This window comes from Coregonus lavaretus, assembly GCF_964263955.1.
Source record: "Coregonus lavaretus genome assembly, chromosome: 37".
NCBI lineage: Eukaryota > Metazoa > Chordata > Actinopteri > Salmoniformes > Salmonidae > Coregonus > Coregonus lavaretus.
This window is the reverse complement of record NC_140024.1, coordinates 12,444,479-12,466,908: the sequence shown is the minus strand read 5'-3', so window position 1 is coordinate 12,466,908 and position 22,430 is coordinate 12,444,479. Positions and strand designations below refer to the sequence as shown.

The 22,430-nt window shown below is 43.1% G+C and overlaps 1 protein-coding gene across 2 annotated transcripts in view; it reads right to left on the bottom strand.

Annotated features, from left to right (window-relative positions):
- LOC311111494 (AT-rich interactive domain-containing protein 3B-like) overlaps window positions 1–22,430 on the bottom strand; it is a 61,992-nt gene that overhangs the window by 8,916 nt on the left and 30,646 nt on the right. For both annotated transcript variants that reach the window (XM_084154231.1, XM_084154232.1), the window contains exons 3-4: window positions 14,397–14,474; window positions 13,992–14,064 (exon numbers count right to left, since the gene is read on the bottom strand). In XM_084154231.1, the coding sequence (XP_084010357.1) occupies window positions 13,992–14,064; window positions 14,397–14,474 (151 nt within the window). The remainder of the gene's footprint in view (window positions 1–13,991; window positions 14,065–14,396; window positions 14,475–22,430) is intronic.

Below are 22,430 nucleotides of genomic sequence, written 5' to 3'. Positions count from 1 at the left end.
GCCCATCGCTTCCAGAACATACAGCCTATCAAAAGCAGAAGGAATGTGGTGTAAAAAGGCCAGCCTGAGCCCTGGTCAGGCCACAGTTATTTAATGCAGCGCTGCAAGGACATCAATCCTGCATCAAACAATTAGTCCAACTGCAGGGGTCAGAGGTTGGCCAGGGGTTATTGATGTCTGAATTAAAGTGCAAGTCAGCAGGAAGCAGTTTTCATACACAGCCAGCCGTATGTCCCCCTGGACAATGAGGCCAGAACAGATGAGGCACAATAGACCTGACCTGCACTGACAACCCAGCATTTAGGCTTTCATTCACACCAATGCCTCTATTCCATTCCAGCTCACTAATATCAATGTTAGGATTAGGACCATCAGGAAGCGATGTAGAGAAGCATTTTTTGCAAGAATCAGTATTTTAAATATCGACAATAGATTTTTACTCTGAAGCAGATATTCTGCCTGTGTAAAACAAATACAAACACTACAATAAACCTAATGGTACAGAATCAAATCAACACATTTCAACAGGATCTGGTGAAATGTGAGCAAACTGCAACAACCCATTTATGAAAATGATTAAATGACGTAACTAACCAAAGCCCCTTCAGCTGGACTGGAGGAGATAGAGAAACATTAGTGAGAACTAACAACCCACCAGTCTTTGGTGAGAAACATCTGTTCTAGTTCTTTTAGGCCCGTGGGCACAATCACTTTAAACACCTCATGTTTTCATTTGGGAAACACACCCCCTGAGTCAGTCGATGTAGAAATGAGTAGCAGAGCAGCATAGCCATGATATCAGGCCACATATTGAACAGCTGAAGCATTAGCTCATCCTAGCGTTAATGTAGGCCACTATTGGCTGCTTTCCCTCAAAGGGCAGCAGGGATTTGTCCACTGCAGCACCGAAACGATTTGTAATTGGCTACAGGCTTCACCTCCCATCATCCTTTGCCCTTGGACTGATTTTCCCCCTGGGACAGGGCCATCAGGAGGCGAGTGATTAATGGCTGTGGAGGTCAGGGGTCACAGTGGTGGGAAGTGCTGTGGTGGTGAAGGCCCCTGAGCCACTCCCTAACTCCGTCCTCCATTCGCCGTACTTCCAGTGTTCAGACAGGGCCAGAGCCCAACAGAGAGAGGCCCAGAGGGGCAGGAGAGGGCCAGGAGGCAGCCACCTCTCACCCCACTGGGAGGAAGTTACAGTACAGTAATTGAGGCATTATTGTCAGTAGTGAGCACAGCCCAGCTTAGAAGACACTATGCTGGATAGAGAACAAGACCGAAAGAGAGGGAGACCAGCCTACTGCTGTCTGAACCAGTCAGTCAGTGAGTCACAGTTCCAGGAGATAGAACAGAACATTTAAAAACACACCAATGAGACTGGTATTGAAGCATCCCTTTGTCACATGATAGGTTTAACCCCCTTCACCCTGCACCATCCACACTGCTCCCTACAGTTCCAAGGATGCGTTCCATCTCCATGTGACAAAAAACAAGGTCATTACATGATAATCCCTGACCAATTTCTTTTGTAAAACAGCTGTCTGCATTAAAATAGTTCTATAATAAATAAATTGACTGCCTCTGACGCCAGCATGGTCAATTAAATATAGCTGATTCCACATTACTGGCATTCCAGCTGACAGGGGCTGGGCGAGAGGAGACAGGAAATGCATTTTTCACAGAATGTGTTGCCACGAGGTGTAGGGTTTCACTACCATCCTGCTCCACCTCTTCGGAGTGAGGGAGGAGTAAAAGTGGAAGGAAGGAAAGAGGATGGAGAGAGAGAGAGAGAGAGAGAGAGAGAGAGAGAGAGAGAGAGAGAGAGAGAGAGAGAGAGAGAGAGAGAGAGAGAGAGAGAGAGAGAGAGAGAGAGAGAGAGAGAGAGAGAGAGAGAGAGAGAGAGAGAGAGAGAGAGAGAGAGAGAGAGACAAGGGCAGGCAGAAGCGCATTTATAAGCCCATCATTATCTAAAGGATATATCGCTTTCCATGGACTCCCCTCCCCCTCTCTCTATATATACACATGCCCCCCCATGCTCTGAGAGAGGGAAGGAGTGGATGAGGTGGATGGGACAGCCAGCTGGATAAAGACTGGATTACTGCTATAAGAAAGGTGTCAGCCAAAACACAAATGGCCTCTACCTCATGTCAGTGTCTGAGTCCTTTCAGAAGCTCCCCCCAAACCCCTTTGCACCCCCCCCCCCCACTATCCCAGATTATACCTAACAAGGGCCTGCAGTTCCCCACCACTGTTCTGCCTCTCTGTCTCCAACACACTACAGGCTACAAGCAGTCCTGACTGCTCCTGCTGGATGTTTAGTTTATCCAGGGACCCAGGATATTTGGTTTACATGTTCATATGTTGAGCCTGGTATTGTCAGGGCCTGCAATGCTGCTGCTGGAGCAAGGTTTGTTTTATTTTTAATACCAGGCCAAGGGACATAGAAGGTAAAGTCCAATGACGGAATGGAATTCTTTAGCTATCTTTAGTCTGGGGAGAGCCACTCACATGCATCACATGACTGACCAATTCATATCAAGTGGTACGAAATATGTATGTGGACACACAACAGCCAAACAGCCCTCCTATCTATAGAGAGAGTAAAGATTACCCCCTATATATGTAGGAGGCCAATAACACCAGGCAGGCGGGGATATAAAAGCACAGCTGGTGCCGGCCAGGGCCAGGGGGGAGTAGTGTCTCATGACAAACCATGAAAAAGAAACCCCACAACAAACATTTGAAGAGTAAATTGCAAAAACACCTTCCATTATATGTTAAACTCAATCCACAACATGTAAATCACTAGATTGAGGCCTGGGAACGAGTGCCTTTTTTATTTAGAGTCTCATCAATGATAAAAGAACAACAGGAACAACTCAAGGAGTAGACAGTGATCTGGCTGCAGTCCAAAATGTGGACGGTAATCTCTCAATCTCATTTGGAACAATTAGTTCAGTAAGAAGATCAGCACGATAAAGGGGTGAGAGAAGGAGCAAAAGAAAGAGGGAGAGCGAAAGATTAAAAAGAGAGGGAGAGAGAGAGAGAAACATGACTCCCTCCTCTCGGGTCATAAAGATGGGTCACCTGGTGAAATGGGGGAGGGGGATTGAAAGGGTGGAATGTGGATAGTGCGAAAAGTGAGACGGCCACTTCAACTGTAACCCAAATCCCTTTGGTCCCTCGAGGCCAAGCGGGGTCTGGCTTGGACTACTGGCTGACTGGACTCTAATCAACAGTCCATCAGATAAACAAGTGATGGGGAGGATCCACACCCCCCCATCTCCCCTGCAGGTAAACATGACCAGGGAGACGGAAGACATCTAGCCCAGATCTCAAATCCCTCCATCTCAACCAGAGAACAAACCATAGCCTACACTTTTACATTTATATTCAGTTGCAGTTTCAGTAGTTTAATATAACCAAATTGTCTTAATGTCGAAATTTGACATGACGAGCACATTACTTGACGGCTTTCCGATCTCCACTTTGCTTCTACGTTTACTCTCCCCATCAAAATATGAAATGTCACTATTCTCGCCTGAGGTAATAGAGAGAGACAGGTCTGAAATCAGAGCTGCTCCTCAAATAACAAAAGAGCTGGGCTGCCGCAATGACCACAGAGGTGGTCAAACAGAACAGGGCTGGTTTAGAGGGTAGGTAGGGGACAGAGACCTCTCCACTGGCAGGTGCACCATTGAAAGGGTCTCAGTGGACCCCCCCCCCCCACTCTTCTCTTTATAACACAGCTAACTGCTCCAATCAATGGACACCCAGATTGACAGATAAAGCCATCAGCTGGCAAGCCCCATTTGGAGCCCAGCAAGAGGTGATCAATACAGGAGCATCAGCTGCTGTGGACTGGGGATAGCATAGGGTCTGGAGGAGAGGAGTGGAAACCAGGTACCCCTCACAACTCAATGCAAAACCCTCCCTATGGTTACTGCTGATTGTTTCATTCCAGCTCAAGGTTCCAGTCTCTAGACATGGACCATAGTAGCGTGGCCTGACATTGTAACCTAGAGAAAGCAATAAAAAGTAAAAGGTCTAGGATCGATACTGTATCATTGACTGCGGGCGTAAATTAGTACAACATGCACGAAGGCTCTTTTGATACATCCTTCATCTACCGACAGTACAGACATCTGTCATTCCTTGTTTCTCTTGAAAACCCAATGTGTACCAGTACATTACGGAGTCGTATGTAACGGTACTATATACACCATACTGTTTGTCAGCGCAGGGCTATTGTGCTGGCGAAGGTCTCCTTCGGGGGCCGTTAACTATTTCAGTCCATCCATCACTAGATTGCGAAGGAGAGGAATCCTCTCTCCAGTGCACACAGAACAGGACACATATGGAGAAATGGACAGAGAGAGAACTATAGAGAGAGAGAAACAGAGAGATAAACAGAAAGAGAGAAATAGAGACGGTACATTAACATTACAATGTTCAGATTGAAATGTCAAATGGAGTAGGGAATCGTCACAGCTCTATTTGTTCTGTTTCTATCTGCAACGTTTACATCACTGAATACAACCCACAACCAAGTGGATTGATTCAGGAAAGGACAGGAAGGGGTGGGGGTGGGGAGAGAGGAAGAAAGAAAGACACTAAAACATAAAAGAAGGGCGGGCCCCTGATGGTACCGAACTAAACAAATAAGATAGAGTAGATTCCCATCTAGCTAACATCAGGAAAACCCCAATTTCTTTTTGTTTTGAAGCGAGGGAAAACAAGAGGACCGATGCGGCTGTCTGTGGATGAGCCTGCATCTAAATACGGCTTTGTAATTTGGGCGGGCGGGGTTTTAAAATAACCCAAGACAATCTCAGACCCATAACATATCAACACACTGACCACATCTTTGATAAAAAATTTAAAAAAAAGATAAAAATGTCAGCAGCTAAGAATAGTTATCCTTTTTGGCGTCTGCCTAGAAGGCATTGATTATAAAGCAGTGGCTCTATCTGACTGCGCTGGGCTGGGGTTGGCCCTGCGGTTTCCACCCTTTCCTCCCTCAGGGGCCCACTCTACTCTGCCAGCCCATCCCATCCCCAGCTCCTGCCTGCCTGTCTGGACCAGCCTCAGACCCAAATTGCATCTCAAATAGCACCATATTCCCCATATATTGCACAACTTTTAACCAGGGTTCATAGGACTCGGGTCAAAAGTAGTGAACTATATAGGGAATAGGGTGCCATTTGGGACGCAACCCCAGTATCTGCCCCAGTGATGGATCGCCCATTTCCAGGGGAAATGAAAGACTGTGGCCTTGTTTCCACACATGCAGGCCTGATGCCTCCCTTCACTCAACTCCCCCCCCCCTGATGTCTCTGTAGTTGTGGCACCCTCTCTCCTTTCCCTGTGCCCCTATGCCCTGCCCCCCCCCCCCCCCCCCGTCTGTTACCTTTATCCCTCATGCCCTCCTCCCTCTCAGTCCAGACACGTGGCGGTCTTTCCCTTGTCTGCTGTCCGTCAGTGTTCCCCCTATCAAAAAGGCGGGGCCCCCCCAGTTTTAGGGGCTCATTAATCATTCTCTGTAGGACAGGAGGCCCCTTAATCCAGCCCCTCCCCCCACCGCCTGCCCTGCGCACTACCCTCGGCCCCTAACCCCCACAGTGTTATCAAGTTTCAGTGGCTGTAACTGTAGCACAATAAACAGAGGGACAGAGGGTGAGGGGAGAAGAGAGGTGCAGGGGAGGGAGGAGAAGGACAGAGACAGAGAGGGGAGATTTTCCTGTACCATCACATTTCTATTCTGGCCCCAGTCACTGTTCTTTACAACCATGTTTCACACACTTCTCATAAGGAACTGAATCTGTGAGCTAGTCATCTATATAATGTGTATTTTTTTCATATTCCCCTTTATTACTTTCCAACCCCACCACCCTTTCCCTAATTGGAGTAAACTAGTGAACAACAATACTTAGGCCTCTACTTCCAGCTTATACTTACTATATACATTTTATGGACACAGTCAATTTTACAATAATTATATGCTCACACAACACCTACTGTAATAGTATGGACAGATGTGCTCATATGACAGAGCTGGTAAAACTCTCAGACAAGTCATTTCCAGAAACCGTTAAAAGAAAATAAAGCTATATTAAACAGGCCACAGAATGTTCCCATTGTAGCTCTGGTATAGTGTGGGTGTGTGAGAGAGAGTGTACAGCACAGCGAGCCTCCCTGTCCTGTATGAGGGGTGTGTGAGGTCTGTAGTGTGAGTGCTAGCTCTGCTCAGAGTGGTAATGCAATGCATACAGGACTCCCCTAGAGCCCATTCGTGGTGTAATTGGTGTGGACAGAGCTCTCAGTCTCTGGGTTAGTGTTAGGGACTTCCTCACGTCCCCCGCTGTGCGTCGCCAAGCCAACGTGACCGATAGCCTGGGAACATTAAGACGATTAGGGCACAACTACTGCCAGCCTGGAGATTCAGTCACTAGCCAATAGGCCTGGCTGGGCTGAGCCATCTGGTGGAGCTACTGTAGTTCGCAGAGAAGCCTGCCTTCAACAAATCCAAATCAAATCAATTCAGAGTTTATTAGTCACATGCACAGGGTCGCAGATGTAATTGCAGGGTACAGTGAAATTCTTAGTTCCAACAATGCAGGTTAAAGAGAAGTGAATGAAACAATACAAATAATAATATTAATAATACTAATTAAAATAATAGAATAGAAAAAGATCACAAGACGGCATATATACACTGAGTGTACAAAACATTTCTATGACATAGACTGACCAGGTGAAAGCTATGATCCCTTATTGACGTCACTTGTTAAATCCACTTCAATCAGTGTAGATGAAGGGGAGGAGACAGGTTAAAGAATGATTTTTAAGCCTTGAGACAATTGAGACATGGATTGTGTATGTGTGCCATTCAGAGGGTGAATGGGCAAGACAAAAAATGCGTCTTTGAACGGGGTATGGTAGTACCGGTTTGTGTCAAGAACTGCAATGCTAATGGGTTTTTCACGCTCAACAGTTTCCTGTGTGTATCAAGAATCCGTCAACATGGGCCAACATCCCTGTGGAACGCTTTCCACACCTTGTAAAGTCCATGCCCTGCTGACTTGCTGCTGTTCTGAAGGGGGGGGGGGGGGGTGCAACTCAATATTAGGAAGTTGTTCCTAATGTTTGGTATACTCAGTGTATATTTACAACTAGTTTTAAATTATATACAGCTGCTGCAGTTAAAAGTGGCTAAGTGTGTAACCAAGGATACTTGTCCATAGAGTGACGAGTGAGTAACAAGGATACATGTCCTTTGGGGGTGAGCGGGGCAGGGGTAGGAAGTCCGGGCTGCAGGAGGGGGACCAGGTAGCTGACTAGTGGTGGCTATTCAGCAACCTGATGGTCTGGGGGTAGAAGCTATTGGCCAGTCTGTCAGTTTCCCCCCCTCACCAGTCCAGTCCTGACTGTTCTGGTTAAATGGCACAGCATTACAACAGAGACCTAAATCTTTACTACAGAGGAGGATTTCCCTATGATAACCTTAGCTCTAACTCAAATAGCCAAACAAACCCCCAGCATCAGGTTTTTTGATGCATCAACTTACTACAGTACACTCAACACTACACCACGCTTGGGCGATATACCGTTTATACCATACTGGGGTATTTCATAATACCGACGGTATGATTTTCAATACCATTTTAGGGGGTTACGGGCACGGCGGCGGGGGTGCGTGCTAGGCCACTGCTTATAACTATAAGAAATCTAAGATGTGTCAAATAAATGATACCCTGCTCTGGGCTCCAGCTATTAATTTGGTTTGCTAACTTGCTAGTTAAGTGGCTAGATGTCAAGATCAAGCTTCTTGGTTACAGCAAAGACATTAAATCACCTCCTGGATGATGAAGATGAAGAAGCAGAAGATTAATAATAAAGAAAATGTGCGCCTTGTGTGCACATTCGGAAACAGAGTATACCCACCCCGGTTTGGTAAAGAAATGGTATGACGGTATGAAAATCTGGATACCGCCCAACCCTACACTACAAGCTCTACTATTACAAGCTTCCCACGTACTAAACTTTGTTGTTAAAGTATAAAAACATGAGATCCCAAACCTGTTCACAGGGTTGGTTAACTCTCGAGGTTTCTCGGGTCTCCACCAAACTAGGTAAATCCGCTTTTTGTTTTAACGCTCCACATTTTTGGAATCACTTACAAAATACATTACATTTGGATTCCCTGGTGCCACTAGGGCAGTTTAAAACCCTGATGATGAATGAGTTCACCGAGATGTGCAATTGTTTTGATTGATTGACTTTAACTTATTTATAATGCTGTGATATGTGTAATGTTCTAATGTAATGTACATGTTATTGTATCTTGTTATTCTATCTTGTCTCTTGTAGTTTTATATTTTCTTTTATGTCCTCAGGGCACCATTGAAAATGAGATCCTGGTCTCAATTGTGCTCCCCTGAATAAATAAAAGTTAGTAAAAAGTAAAAACTACACGACAAGACACTGCTTCTTCACAGGCAGCACAGACAACTGGGATGGATCAAACCACTCACTAGTTCGGAGGGGTCTATCCTTTTTGTTGGCGAGGTGGGGGGTGCTAAACACTTGTCTTAACCCCACTCTCTCTCTGTCCCGTGATTCCCTAAACAGAAGTCTCTCACACTCGCTCTGTCCATCAGACCCAGGCACCATTAATCATCTCAAGTGGACAGCGCTGACAGGCATTTGGCTGCTTTGCACTGGGATTTTGTTCTTCATAAAGTGCCCATTTCTCCCACAGTCTCCCTTACTGCCCCCTCTGCCTCTCTTACCCCCTCCATCCCAGCCCCAAGCCCATCTCAGAGCAGGAGGTGAGGGAGGGGTGTCAAACCAAAACAAACAATCACCCATCTGCTTAAATCGAAGCCTTTAAGGTGGTTAATAGCAACACATTGTCAAAGTTTTTCTCCACGTTCCCAACAGGAGCGAGAAAGCAAGAAGTGAAATAGATATGATAAACAACAAGGCTACAGGAAAACACGGCAGCTAAACGCTCCTGAGTCCTCAGCCACCAATAGAAGAGGCAACTGTGGTAGCTCAGCTGGTAGAGCACGGCGCTTGTAACACCAAGGTAGTGGGTTCGATCCCCGGGACCACCCATACACAAAAAATGTATGCACGCATGACTGTAAGTCGCTTTGGATAAAAGCGTCTGCTAAATGGCATATTATTATTATTATTATTATTATTATTATAACGCTGCTGCTACTCTAATGTGGGGCTCATCAATTGGCCTCTTCACAGACCCACTGGGTGTAAGACAGCTGGTGAAATTCCTCAACAATGAACACACACAAACACGCCTGTTTTTAGGCACACAAGGCCAAATGGAATTCCCTCGTAAGTTTCCTTTCGGTTAATTCCCACTTCCCAAGGACTTGGGGGGGGGGGGGGGGGGGTGAAGTGGGAAATTGCTCCTCCATTTGGGCCTCTCAGCCTTCCCATTTCCTCTTTTCTTTCTTTCACTCCTTAGAAACTCACACTCTCTTCTCCAACTAACATCGTTTGATCAGCTGTCAGAATATATCATTAGCTTAGAATGTTTTCTCCTACTTCAAAACACAGTAGTATAATTAGAAAACATTTTTGACACTCAAAGAACAAAGAACTGAAAATGAAATGCAGTATCCAAGTATAAATCTGTATTTTCATTTGATGTTGCAGCAGAAGCCTCAAAAACAAACCAAAAATGGAGTACAGTACCTCCAATTCATCAATAACAGGGCCAGACAATTTTGTCAACAGAGAGATCACCGGCCTGGCCTGCGAGGCAAGCGGCTGACGGCTGCATCTCACAGTAGTCCTGGGGAATGTGTGCTGTGCTGCGGCCCTGTTCTCACAGCCGAGTGGGAAGCCAGCCAAGCAATTTGTTCTCCATGATTAAGGCCCCGATTTAGGAGACAGCGGAGGTCAGCCAAGTGCCGCTTATTCAAGGAGGAAAGAGAGGGGTGTTCTTTCTCTCTCAGGCCACAAAGAGGTATTGACAGGGCAGCCAGGTAGGTGAAATTCTTTGCTGCACCATGGTAATGACGGGCTACAGAACATCTCAGCTAAAAGCATAGACCTTCTGGTTCTAGAATGATCCTGTGATATCATCAATAAAGAAGCCTGGGTTTATCGCTCTCTCACAAAATCTTATTGGAAACCCAACACAGCTATAAGTCAGGACTCACCCATCACCACTCACAATTATCTTGAATTACTTTTGAATAACTTTGAATCATCACATACGCTAGTGCTACTGTTTAATATCTGTCACGTAATTCTTAGTTATATGTACTTAGCTACCTCAATTACCTCGTACCCCTGCACATTGACTCGGTACTGACACCACTTGCATATAGCCAAATTAGTTACTCATTGTATATCTATTATTACTTTTACTATTACGTGTTTTACTTTCCTATTATTTCTCCCTTTTCTTTCTCTCTGCATTGTTGGGAACAGCCTGTTGGGAAGAGCCTGGTGGGAAGAGCCTGTAAGTAAGCATTTCACTGTGAGTCCACAACTGTTGTTTACGACGCATGTGACGAAACAAATTTGATTTGATTTTGAAACTCATCCTGGCACCATGTTCTGAACAAAATGATGTATCATGAATGAAACCAGATTCAACTTGACTGGTTGAAAACACACTTGCAGTATGAGCGAATAAAAAAAGGAAACCACAAAAAAAAAAAATGATTAAATCATCATCATCCATCCAATGTTTCAGTCGGCTTGATGAATATTCCCATCTGGCCAACAAGGGTCAGCCTTCCACTCCCCACTGTCAGAGCAGTGGCATGCTAACTGGCCAATGACAGATCCTCTCCCTCTCTAACTAATACATCATCCCCCAACAAGACCTCTAAACACAGGGTGGGGTCACTAGCTACTGCTGATTTCACTGGCCGTGTGAGGACACACATAAGGCTCTCTCTACGGGCACTCAGTCATTTGACTGTCTTAGGGTCGGAGTCGATGGCATCCGCCGTGGCAATATTTTGACAGTATCTTAGTTCACACACACACACAGTGAAACTAACATTTTAAATTTGGCTCTATTTGCATTTTGGATTTGAGATCAAATGTTTCATACGAGGCGACAGTACAGAATGTCACCTTTTATTTGAGGGTATTTTCATACATATGTTTTACCGTTTAGAAATGAAAGCACTATGTATCTAGTCCGCCCATTTGAGGAAGTCAAGTATTTGGACAAAATACACTTAATGTATTAAAGTAGTCAAAAGTTTAGTATTGGTCCCATATTCCTAGTACACAATGACTACATCAAGCTTTTGACTCTACAAACTCGGATGCATTTGCAGTTTGTTTTGGTTGTGTTAGGTTTTGTCAAGTGCATAACTTTGTGTTGCATATTGGGGGTGGTCAGGGTCAATGGGTTCCAGGGTCAACACCCTTCTAGGGGCAGGATAATAAAACAAGAAGAAATAGCTGTTTCTGGTGAATTTTTAAGGGAAAATACAACAAAACTTCTCTGATAATTTGGTCAATATATCCCAACCACAACTGAAATACTAATAATTTCTGTATTACTTTAAACTGTTGGTCTAACTCTAACAGTTCAGAAAGGAACCATGCTTGACAATTTCTTGGTAGAACGACTGTGAGAAAATCAGTTCTGGGGTGCGTTGAACGTTTTCTACATTGTGTAACAACTGAATGACATGTTTCCCCCGAAACGCTCTTCAACTTTCTTGAACAGACTTTAAGGTAGCCTACGTTTGCTCCGTTTGGTGGGTGTGCCGAGGTGTGGCTTGAAGCACTGAGTGACATATTTGAAGGGAAGCGGTGCATTTTGAACCCACAACCGAATCCCTCCCCGTTTTTCAACTGGTCGTTCAGAACACCACCGTTTCCATTTCATTGAACGTTGCATTACGTTTTTTTGTACCAAATGCAGCTCTGGTGACTTTTCGATTCCAAAATTTATGAAAATAAAATGGTGACACCATTAAAATATAATTTCCCCCTCAAAGAACATGCTTAACAAAATATTGGTCCATATTATCAGGCTGGTGTGTTATTTAGCAATATGCTTTATCACCTGTAGCCCAAATGATGCAGCATAGTGGCTATAAATAAATAAGCAGAAACATGGGATGCCCATCTGTATTTGCGCTAATCATTAGCTAGATCAGTGCTTCCCAAACTTTTTCAGTCATGGCCCCCTTTCATCATGGGGGAACATCATATGCCCCCCCCGAAGTATTGTTATGGTGATTAGGTTACATAAACATGAGTGTTTTACCCCCACAATTTTGGCCTTCAAATTTGTGTTGTAAACATAAATAAGGAGGATAGGTTGTTGCTGCTGGTCAGAGTCTGTGAGACAGGCAGGCTGCCTTTGACTGGGGATAGAAACAGGCTTGCCTGAGGTTCAGAGAAACAACCATTCTCTAATTCTGTAGCCTACTACAAATCAGTTGTTTCAAAGTTTATAATACTACCAAAGTTGTCTTTGAACTCTCAAAAATGAGCCCAATATAACCATTACCAATTATCACTGGTTTTGAAAAATAACGCTCACACGTGAGATGCTCATCTATAATTTTATTTACAATTCATATTTGTGCTTATGAATTGACCATGTTAAATGTGACTGTTCTTTATTTGTTACAAGTTAGTTAACAAACCCTTCAATCTGTGAGCTACGAGAAAAGTGAAGTGCAAGAGAGAGCGTGAGAGAAAGAGAGGAATTATTGTTCCGTTCTTACAAGCCTTGCAGGTGCAGGGAGGGATCCAATCATAAAATTAGGAATTGAGTAGTACTGTATAGTGTAGTCACAGAAAGCCAGTAGCTACGGTGGAAAAATTATTTCCAATCCATTAAATTCATCATGGTACAGTGCCTTGAGAAAGTATTCACCCAGTCATTACAAAGATACAGGCTCCCTTCCTAACTCAGTTGCCGGAGAAGAAGGAAACCGCTCAGGGATTTCACCATGAGGCCAATGGTGATTTTAAAATCAACAACATTGTAATTACTCCACAATACTAACATAAATGACAGAGTGAAAAGAAGGAAGTAATGTTCTTTGTGCCTCTAACTTTCTCACTCAACCTTTTTCGCAATTAATTCATGATTATCCATAATCATCGTAGTATCCACATGAATGTAGAAGTGTTCAGAAACATCTATTCTTACTCACAATAAAAGTGACACCAAAATGACAATACATTAGTCACCATTCAGTTCCTTTTGCGCAAAATATAACCAGAAACAACCAAAACAAACTGCAAATGCATCCGAGTTTGTAGTCACAAGCTTGATGTAGTCATTTCTGAAATCCAAAATGGTGGACTATAGAGCCAAATAATTATTTTTAGCTTCACTGTCCAAATACATATGAAGAAGAGTGTACCTGGCATTTGAACATGACCTAAAAGCATTCTGAATATGTGATATGACCACATGGAAAAAGCTATGTTTATATGATACTGGGAAAATTCGGCAAATTGCAGGTCGGATTGAACTGAGCCCTGTATCTCTTAGCAGTGCTGTAGTCTGAGGTGGTCTCTCATTTGAGGGGCCATGTTTAGAAAGCAGACTGATTGTGGAGCCTTCCAGGCTGTTTGCTTAGTGAATTAGTCACAGCCTAAACAGGTCCTCTCAGGTCTGAGACGGTGTGTGTGTGTGTGTGTGTGTGTGTGTGTGTGAAGGGGGGGGTTGGGCTGATCTCACCTGACAAGCCCTCGAACACCTTTAACTAGAAAATACAGTTTTGCTGTGTTGACTACTCCTTTCTCTGAGGAAGGGCTTGTTTCGTGTGTGTATGTGTTTGCGTGCGACTGATAGTGGAAGAGAAACTATGGTGTTGTGAATCATACAGGCAAGACCCCCTCTTTGTGAGAGTTTCAGTATCTCTACAAGTGAACCGTAGCACATAGAAGAGGATTTGAATAAACTCTAAAATGGAAGTACTAGGGGAAAGTTGCTTTCTAAACATCAGTCTTCTTACCTCTTTTCTGCATGTAGGTGAACAAGTCATCCAGGAATTCCTTTCTGTTGGGGTCACTGTCAAGTTCATACAGCTGAAGGTGAAAACCATTGCATTTCAGTCAGTTAGTCTTTTATCTTTTGATACTTTTAAATAAAGCATTCAAGTCAAACATTTCATTTGTATTTATTGAATTGCTTCTAATCAATTGGCTAACTAAAGGTAAAGCAAGAAGTATCATCAAGTAATCACTACTAATAAATAGTAAGGGTTCATTATATAAAATCTGACCTGTGACCTTCTTCATGAGATGAATAACATTCTTTCTTTACAGCTAGATAGGTATTTGATGAGCAGTTGGGCCTGTGCTCTGAGTGCTAACTAAAGCCTGGTTCAGCCATAATGTGCTCCAGACCAGATACGTACCTTAGCAAAGTCTCTGGAGGCCTCTCCTCTTCCTCCTCTTCCACTGTCATTCTCATCTGCCCAAGCAGCGCTCCCATTCTGCAGAGAGATGACACAGAGAAAGAACACTCAGTACACACAAAAACACACACACTTGTGTGGCGGTCATGAAATGTCTGCTGGTTAGTCATGCATTTTTTTTTTTTATATACACTGCCGTTCAAAAGTTTGGGGTCACTTAGAAATGTCCTTGTTTATGAAAGAAAAGCAATTTTTTTGTCCATTAAAATAACATCAAATTGATCAGAAATACAGTGTTACAATGTTGTAAATGGTTATTGTAGCTGGAAACTGCAGATTTTTAATGGAATATCTACATAGGCGTACAGAGGCCCATTATCAGCAACAATCAGTCCTGTGTTCCAATGGCACGATGTGTTTGCTAATCCAAGTTTATCATTTTAAAAAGGCTAATTGATCATTAGAAAAACCTTTTGCAATTATGTTAGCACAGCTAAAAACTGTTGTTCTGATTAAAGAAGCAGTAAAACTGGCCTTCTTGAGACTAGTTGAGAATCTGGAGCATCAGCAATTGTGGGTTCGATTACAGGCTCAAAATGGCCAAAATCAAATAACTTTCTTCTGAAACTCATCAGTCTATTCTTATTCTGAAAAATTAAGGCTATTCCTTGCAAGAAATTGCCAAGAAACTGAAGATCTCGTACATCGCTGTGTACTACTCCCTTCACAGAACAGCACACACTGTCTCTAACTGGCTCTTCAGAATAGAAAGAGGAGTGGGAGGCCCCGGTGCACAACTGAGCAAGAGGACAAATACATTGGAGTGTTTAGTTTGAGAAACAGGCACCTCACAGATCCTCAACTGGCAGCTCAAACACCAGTCTCAACGTCAACAGTGAAGAGGCGACTCCGGGATGCTGACCTTCTAGGCAGAGTTGCAAAGAAAATGCCATATCTCAGACTGCCCATCTTAATCTTTTCTTTTTATTGGCCAGTCTGAGATATGGCTTTTTCTTTGCAACTCTGCCTAGAAGGTCAGCATCCCGGAGTCGCCTCTTCACTGTGCAGTGGAGCTCATATGATAAGAGTTGCAGTGATATTTGTTTACATAGCCAGTTAATACGTGTTTGTTTTGTCCTGTTTCTACCGATGCAATTCATTTGGAAACTGTCCCAGCTTTGTAACTAATGATCTAACATTGGCAAACTCTGTCAGGCAAGAAAACCAGAGTTGGAGGCAACATTGTGCTTTGCTCGCAACGCTGTCACTTGATCGTATCACTCCCTCCCTACAAAGACAACCAGCTAACTATGCCCATCGAAATATATTAAGAATGATTGTAAACCTGTTTAGCTAAACTGCACAGGGTCATCTTTGTAATCTTTTACTTTCAACATCCTAAATAAATAAACAATAGTTGATGTGTTGAATCTGTAAACCGTTGTGCCACATACTTTGACTTCTTACCATCTATGAAAAGTAATCTGACCATTGGTCTTGAAGTCTGATTACCCTATATAGCCTTTATTGTTATAATCTGACCCATCTATGAACATATTCATTAAATGTATTTTTGTGTATTCTATCCTGTCTGATTATCTATCAGTCTGACATACATATGCACACCATGAACTGAGAAACAATCTGGCTTCATAAAATAATGTTGATTGATTGATTGATTGATTGATTGTGCTGTACAGCATCATGATGATACTGTTTACTGTGTGTGTGTGGGGGGGGCATGTAACTATCACACAATTTATTATGGAAACCCTTAAGAGGTGATTATTAGGAAGAGAGTATGTGTATGGTTGAGAAAAAGAGAGGAAGGAAGAGAGAGAGAGACCGTGTGAGAGGAAGAGAGATGATGTTCCTGACCACAATTGTATCCTATTTGTTGCTCCCCTCCCTCCAGGTCAGTGAAAGTGAGGGAAGTGATGTGGAGAGTGAGGGCTCAGCAGCAGAAGGCAGGGAGGAAGAGGAGTTAGAGATGATTGGAGGGATAGAGATGAGGAAGAGGAGGGAGGACTTAAGGGAGAGGAGAGTGAAGAGGGAGAGAGAGGAGAGTGAAGGGAGAGGAGAGTGAAGGGAGAGAGGAAGAAGAGAGTGAAGAGGGAGAGAGAGGAGAGTGAAGGGAGAGGAGAGTGGAGGGAGAGGAAGCAGAGGGAGAGCACACCCGAGAGGAGAGCCTACATTTCCATGGAGTGCGTCTGCCCCAAGTCCCACCATTCACCCTTGTACCACACAGCCTGGGCCTAAAGTGACAGTGGCAGGGGTTTTGGAGTTGTTATTAAAAGTGGTATGAGTCTAAACTGTTTTTTCTTCAGATCTGGTGTTTAACACCAACCTGTCCGCCACCACATCCAATTCACTGAATTGTTGTCAAAGTAGGCTATTATCTCTACATTTTGAGTCAGGTCTGGTCTGTACTAAATCTTATTGAGAGAGGTTATCTACATTTTGAAATAGTCTCTGATAGTTGTTTGCATTTTGACTTGTTATAGAAGTAAGAATCGTTGTCAATCAAATAGCTTACTTTCTGTGGGTTTTGAAATACTATCTGAATATTCTTCTCTGGTCACATTTGATTATTTTTTAAATATTTATATGTAAATAATATTTATAAGTATAATATATTATACTTGGTACATTGAGTGAGTAATTTAGTCAAATTTAATACAATTTAAATACTCTAGGGTTTGTTGTGTTGAGTGTATTTTTGAAAGTGATTGTACACAATGGAAGACAAAATTAGTGTTATTCCTATTGACGTGAATGTGCTCTTTAAAACTAAGTTAACTTCTAATTGTCATTTGTTCTTTGTTTTAGAGTTATGTCTGTTTGTTTGAAATTTGTGAGAAAATGAGTTTCATCTTGAAAATTCTCAGTAATCTAAAGCAGCATTCTACAATTATTTTGGGTTCTGAAGGGTTATTATAAACTGGGTGGTTCGAGCCCTGAAGACTGACTGGCTGACAGCCGGGATATCATACTGTATACCAGGGGTATGACAAAACATTCATTTTTACTGCTCTAATTACGTTGATTACCAGTTTATAAAAACAGTAAGCCAGCTCTGGGGTTTGTTGTATATGGCCGATATACCATGGCTAAGGGCTGTATCCAGGCACGCTGTGTTGCATCGTGCTTAAGAACAGACCTTAGCAGTGGTATATTGGCCATATACCACACGCCCTCAGGCCTTATTGCTTAAATATACATCATCACAATAAACCCATTATTTAGTTTAGGCAGGTGTAAAGAAAAATATGGATATTTAGAAAATGTATTTCAGAAGAACCGAATGAGTCGGCCTACTGTATGTTATCTGGCTATGCTCCATGCCATAGGCTAGTTCATTTAGCTGACAAGATATTCTTATAAGTCCCGTGCCATTATTTTATATTACCGTATTTTCCGCACTATAAGGCGTACCGGAGTATAAGCCGCAGCAGCTAAATTGAATGATATTGAATGATGTGTACATATATAAGCCGCACTGGACTATAAGCCGCAGGTGTTTTAATGTTTAATTACCATATGTAAGGGTTCGTGCACAGAGGGGATTGTCGGGAAAGAGACAAACTGTCTCGCTCTCGTAATGTCTGTCTGTCTTGCTCTCGTTCTGTCTCTCGTTCTGTCTCTCGTACCACTCTCGGTTCCACTTTTACTTTTGCGCGCTACCCGTCTCACTCTTTTCCGGCCTCCAGCTTTTCCTGCTGGAGCCCGCCGCTTAAATAATATAATAATAATAATAATAATAAATAATATGCCATTTAGCAGACGCTTTTATCCAAAGCGACTTACAGTCATGCGTGCATACATTTTTTTTTTTTTTTTTTTTTGTGTATGGGTGGTCCCGGGGATCGAACCCACTACCTTGGCGTTACAAGCGCCGTGCTCTACCAGCTGAGCTACAGAGGACCACGTGGGGGGCGCGGACCGGTCATAGAGCCCATAGAGTTAAAGTTGGTGGACTGTAACCTGTAAAATCCATAGATTTAGGAGGTCTTCTAGTGGCCGTTAGCTGTAAAAATCCATAGATTAGCCGCACCGTTATATAAGCCGCAGGGTCGACAAATGGGAAAAAAGGCGCGGCTTATAGTCCGAAAATTACGGTATATGTTTTTATTGTAAGAATAATATAATTGAACTTAGCTGAATAAAATAGAAAGGATATTTTTCCCATTCCGGATCGAGTGCGCATATTCAGTGGCTATGTTGAGCGTAAAAGTGTTCAATTTAAACAGGTCCTATACTCTAGATTTAGAGTTATTTGGCAAATGTAGTTTTGAATGACACAAACCTTAGAATGTCTTAGAAATCAAAACCTATATGGGCTGCGTGATGCGACTATAGTCTATTGGCTATTTGTAAGTCGCAAAGAAATATTGCGCTCTGTTCCTTGCCTCAGGCTGCACACCCTGTTCTCTCATCAAGTAATCATATCAGACTATTCTCAATTTTACATTTACATTTGAGTCATTTAGCAGACGCTCTTATCCAGAGCGACTTACAGGAGCAATTAGGGTTAAGTGCCTTGCTTAAGGGCACATCGACAGATTTTTCACCTAGTCGGCTCGGGGATTAGAACCAGCGACCTTTCGGTTACTGGCACAACGCTCTTACCCACTAAGCTACCTGCCGCCCCAATTGAATCTAGTCTTTACTAATATGTGAAATTGGTTTCGATTTAGAATTACCCATTATCAAATGGGTGGGAACAGGGGCAGGGGAAAAAATATATGTCATCCATATGCACTCGAATAACAAATGGAGGCCGCTTTCCACAATTTAAATCAATTTAAATCATGCCCGGTAGGCTACTCCGGTTCCTGCAGCTACCCAGTGCTTCAGTTGGGAAACCAAGTGAAATCTGTTCAGGAACGTCGATAGTAAGTAACATGTTTTCACAACTAAACATATTTAAATAAACTGTTGACTGCGTGCTCGAGAAAGGAATGAAGAAGAGAGGATGAGATGGAAACACACAGTGGTGAGATATTGTGTAGCTAAAAAAGGTAGTGTCAGCATATTCATTATGAAAATATAGAAAAAGCCCTATTACTAGGCTATTTAAAATCAAATACACTAGAATTGTAGGCTAACTCTGTAAGCTGCCCTGCACAATCAATGAACCAACAGCATCGCCTAGGCCTATACGTTCTCTCCCAGACTCATGGATATAAAGTTTGGAGCGTAGCTTAAGGTAACCAGTCCATCCAGTAGGCTATGCATAATAATACAGTCCACACTCAAAGGCCATTACTAGAATTTGTTTAATTTGAGTATAGGCTAGACCAATTATGTACCAAAGACATGTTAAATCTATTTTTTTGTGTGTTTTTCTGCCGTGTGTAATATGCAGTAGGCTATGTATTGTATAACGGCACAATCATTATTTTCATTAGGTATTTTTTGGGTGCTTGGGCTCATATATATGCATATGCATAAGCTCTAATATGCGAATGAGGGTTCTACATGCAACGCCTTAAATGCTTTGAATTAATCCTCTTAGAAAGCGCTGTCCATTTCGTTTTTTTTTTGGATTTGAAACATCCAAAATGACCATGTTTTCCACTCAGTTTCTACGTGCTGTTGAACTTTTTTCTTCAAATTGATCATCGCAGTAAGGTAAAAAACATTTTAGACCAATGGTGAGTTTTAAAAGAATGATACGGTTTTGATGTTTGATGTGATTTTGGATTTCATTTGCATTTGGTTAGAGGAACAATAGAGCACTGAGTACCAGGCCATTAGAAACCTGATGGCTGCTAGCGAGTTGGGTACTATCAATGCATGTCCAGAGTGCATAAAAAGGAGATTACCATGACTCAACAGTCATGTGGAATTTGACTGCGGTCATGACTCGTGACTGCCAGTGTGGCGGTAATACAGTCACCGCGATAGCCCTACACATTTCTTTGGAATCTGGGAGTGAAGCCTGAGGAGTTAATGTGTTCCTCAGAAGCTCCTGTAGCCTTCCCTTCCCCCATTAGCTAACATCTCCATTTCACCTAAACCATCTACATCTGGGCCCAGACCCAGACCTGCCCCCAGCAGGCCTTCCAACCCAGCTGGATACCTTAGGCCCCCCCATCCCTTACCCAAACGCAGCTGCAGCAGGCGGCCAGGTTCATGGGGTGTAGCAGGGCTGACAGTCAGTAGCCCTCACCAGAGGCGGGGGGGGGGGTCACTCAGTGGCCCCACAGGATGGAAGATAAAGGAACATAGCGGTAGAAGGTAAAACAGTATGTGCTGAACATACTGTTTTACCTTCTAACCTCTCCTTTAAGACAAACCCTATAAAAGCATCAGGAATCAAAACAAGATCCGTTTGGAGAGACGAGAGGGGCTGTTAATAGCCCCAGCCCATTGGTCAGTATGGAAGAAAACTCCTGAAAACGAGAGGCAGGAGGCCAAAGGTTGCCAAGGCCCCAGAGAGTAAGTTATGTTCATCCTCTCACTCACTGGGCTTGTGTATGTCTATATCTTAATGGTTGCCAATGGTCATGTAGTCTAAATAGAGCTCACAAAACATATAGATTTCAATCTAGTTATGATCTAACTATCACTCTTCATGTTTCTAAGTAACACCTCAAATAAATAGCTTTTTACAAAAAAAATCTTGCATAGTTTTCCTTAAACACATTAGGTGTACATTTCCACTAAGGGTAGAGACACCAATAGCATTGGCTGGTTGAGAGTAATTTGCACCTCTGAACAGAGCGAAGGACGTAATTTGCGCACCAATTTAACATGTAGAATCTGTGAAAATGTCAGCAGTCAGACGTCCACCAGCGGGTGGTCCATAAAACAAAGTGCTGAACGATCGGCAGACGAACGCTAGATCCACATTCGGTCCAATGTGTGCGAGCCTTAAGTAACAAAGATTACAACAGGACCATCAAGAAAGTACACATGCAAAATAGTTCATTTAGAAATCTTTATTGACTCCCCCCTGCACACTATTTGGTTATTTTTTTTCAAATTGAACCATTAGAAATGATTTTAACAGACGATAATGCAGATTATGACCATGCAGAATCTCACATACTTTATTTACATTCTCATTCAGAATGTTGCAATCTTTATCTCATAAACAACATTGTTGTTCTCTTTTCCATGGCCCAGAGGTCGCTGTGATGTAAAAAGCCATAAACCTAGGTCTGTCACACTCAATCATTTCACTAGTCTGGCTAACACCTAACTCTCAAAGTCCTCCTGCCTTCAGAGTCTGGAATGGCTCTTTGATGTTGTCGGCACAATGCGTCAATAATGAAGGGGGCTGTGCTTTTACTGGTTGTCTCTCCTCTGTCTATCTCACTCAAAGACCCACACGCACAGCCCCCGAGAGCCGCCCCCTTCCATTACAATGGCTGGATTTTCAAATCCAAACAGCGAGAGGTCTCAACCCCTGAGGGAAAACAATAACATTTGAGAGAACCAAATCTGTATGTGTGTGACTCATCACTGAATATCTAACTACCGGTAGCCCCTTCCTCCATAGGGTGAATTTATAATATGATAACTATTGACAGTGACTGTTGGGTTATTGGCCGTCATTTGTTAGAGTGCACACATCTCCCCAAGGGACACTCCGTGCTGCACTGCACTGTGAGAACGTTGGTCAAGGTGTGTGACATCACAGGGAACAAAGGTCTGTGTGATAGAATGTCACTGCTAAATGACAGACTTCCAGCGTCTGGGCCAGCCCACCTGTCCACTGACCCACGCCCCTGTCTAGGCTACTGCCTACCTGCCTGACTGACTTCCTGCTCCAGGGGCCAGAGGATTTCCCCTTCCCTGGACTTACTTAGACTTCCCCTCCTACTGGAGCACTACTGGGTATACAAGCTTGTAAATTCCTCGGTCTATATTCGGTCTGTATATTGTCTATCGCTAGCAGCACCACTTCACCAAGTCAAATTCTGGATGAAGGTGATTGTGCGCCGGCCCTACATAAACACACCTGATTCAGTTAACTATTCAAAACGATTAGTATAAATCAAATGTGTTAGATTAAGGCTGGAA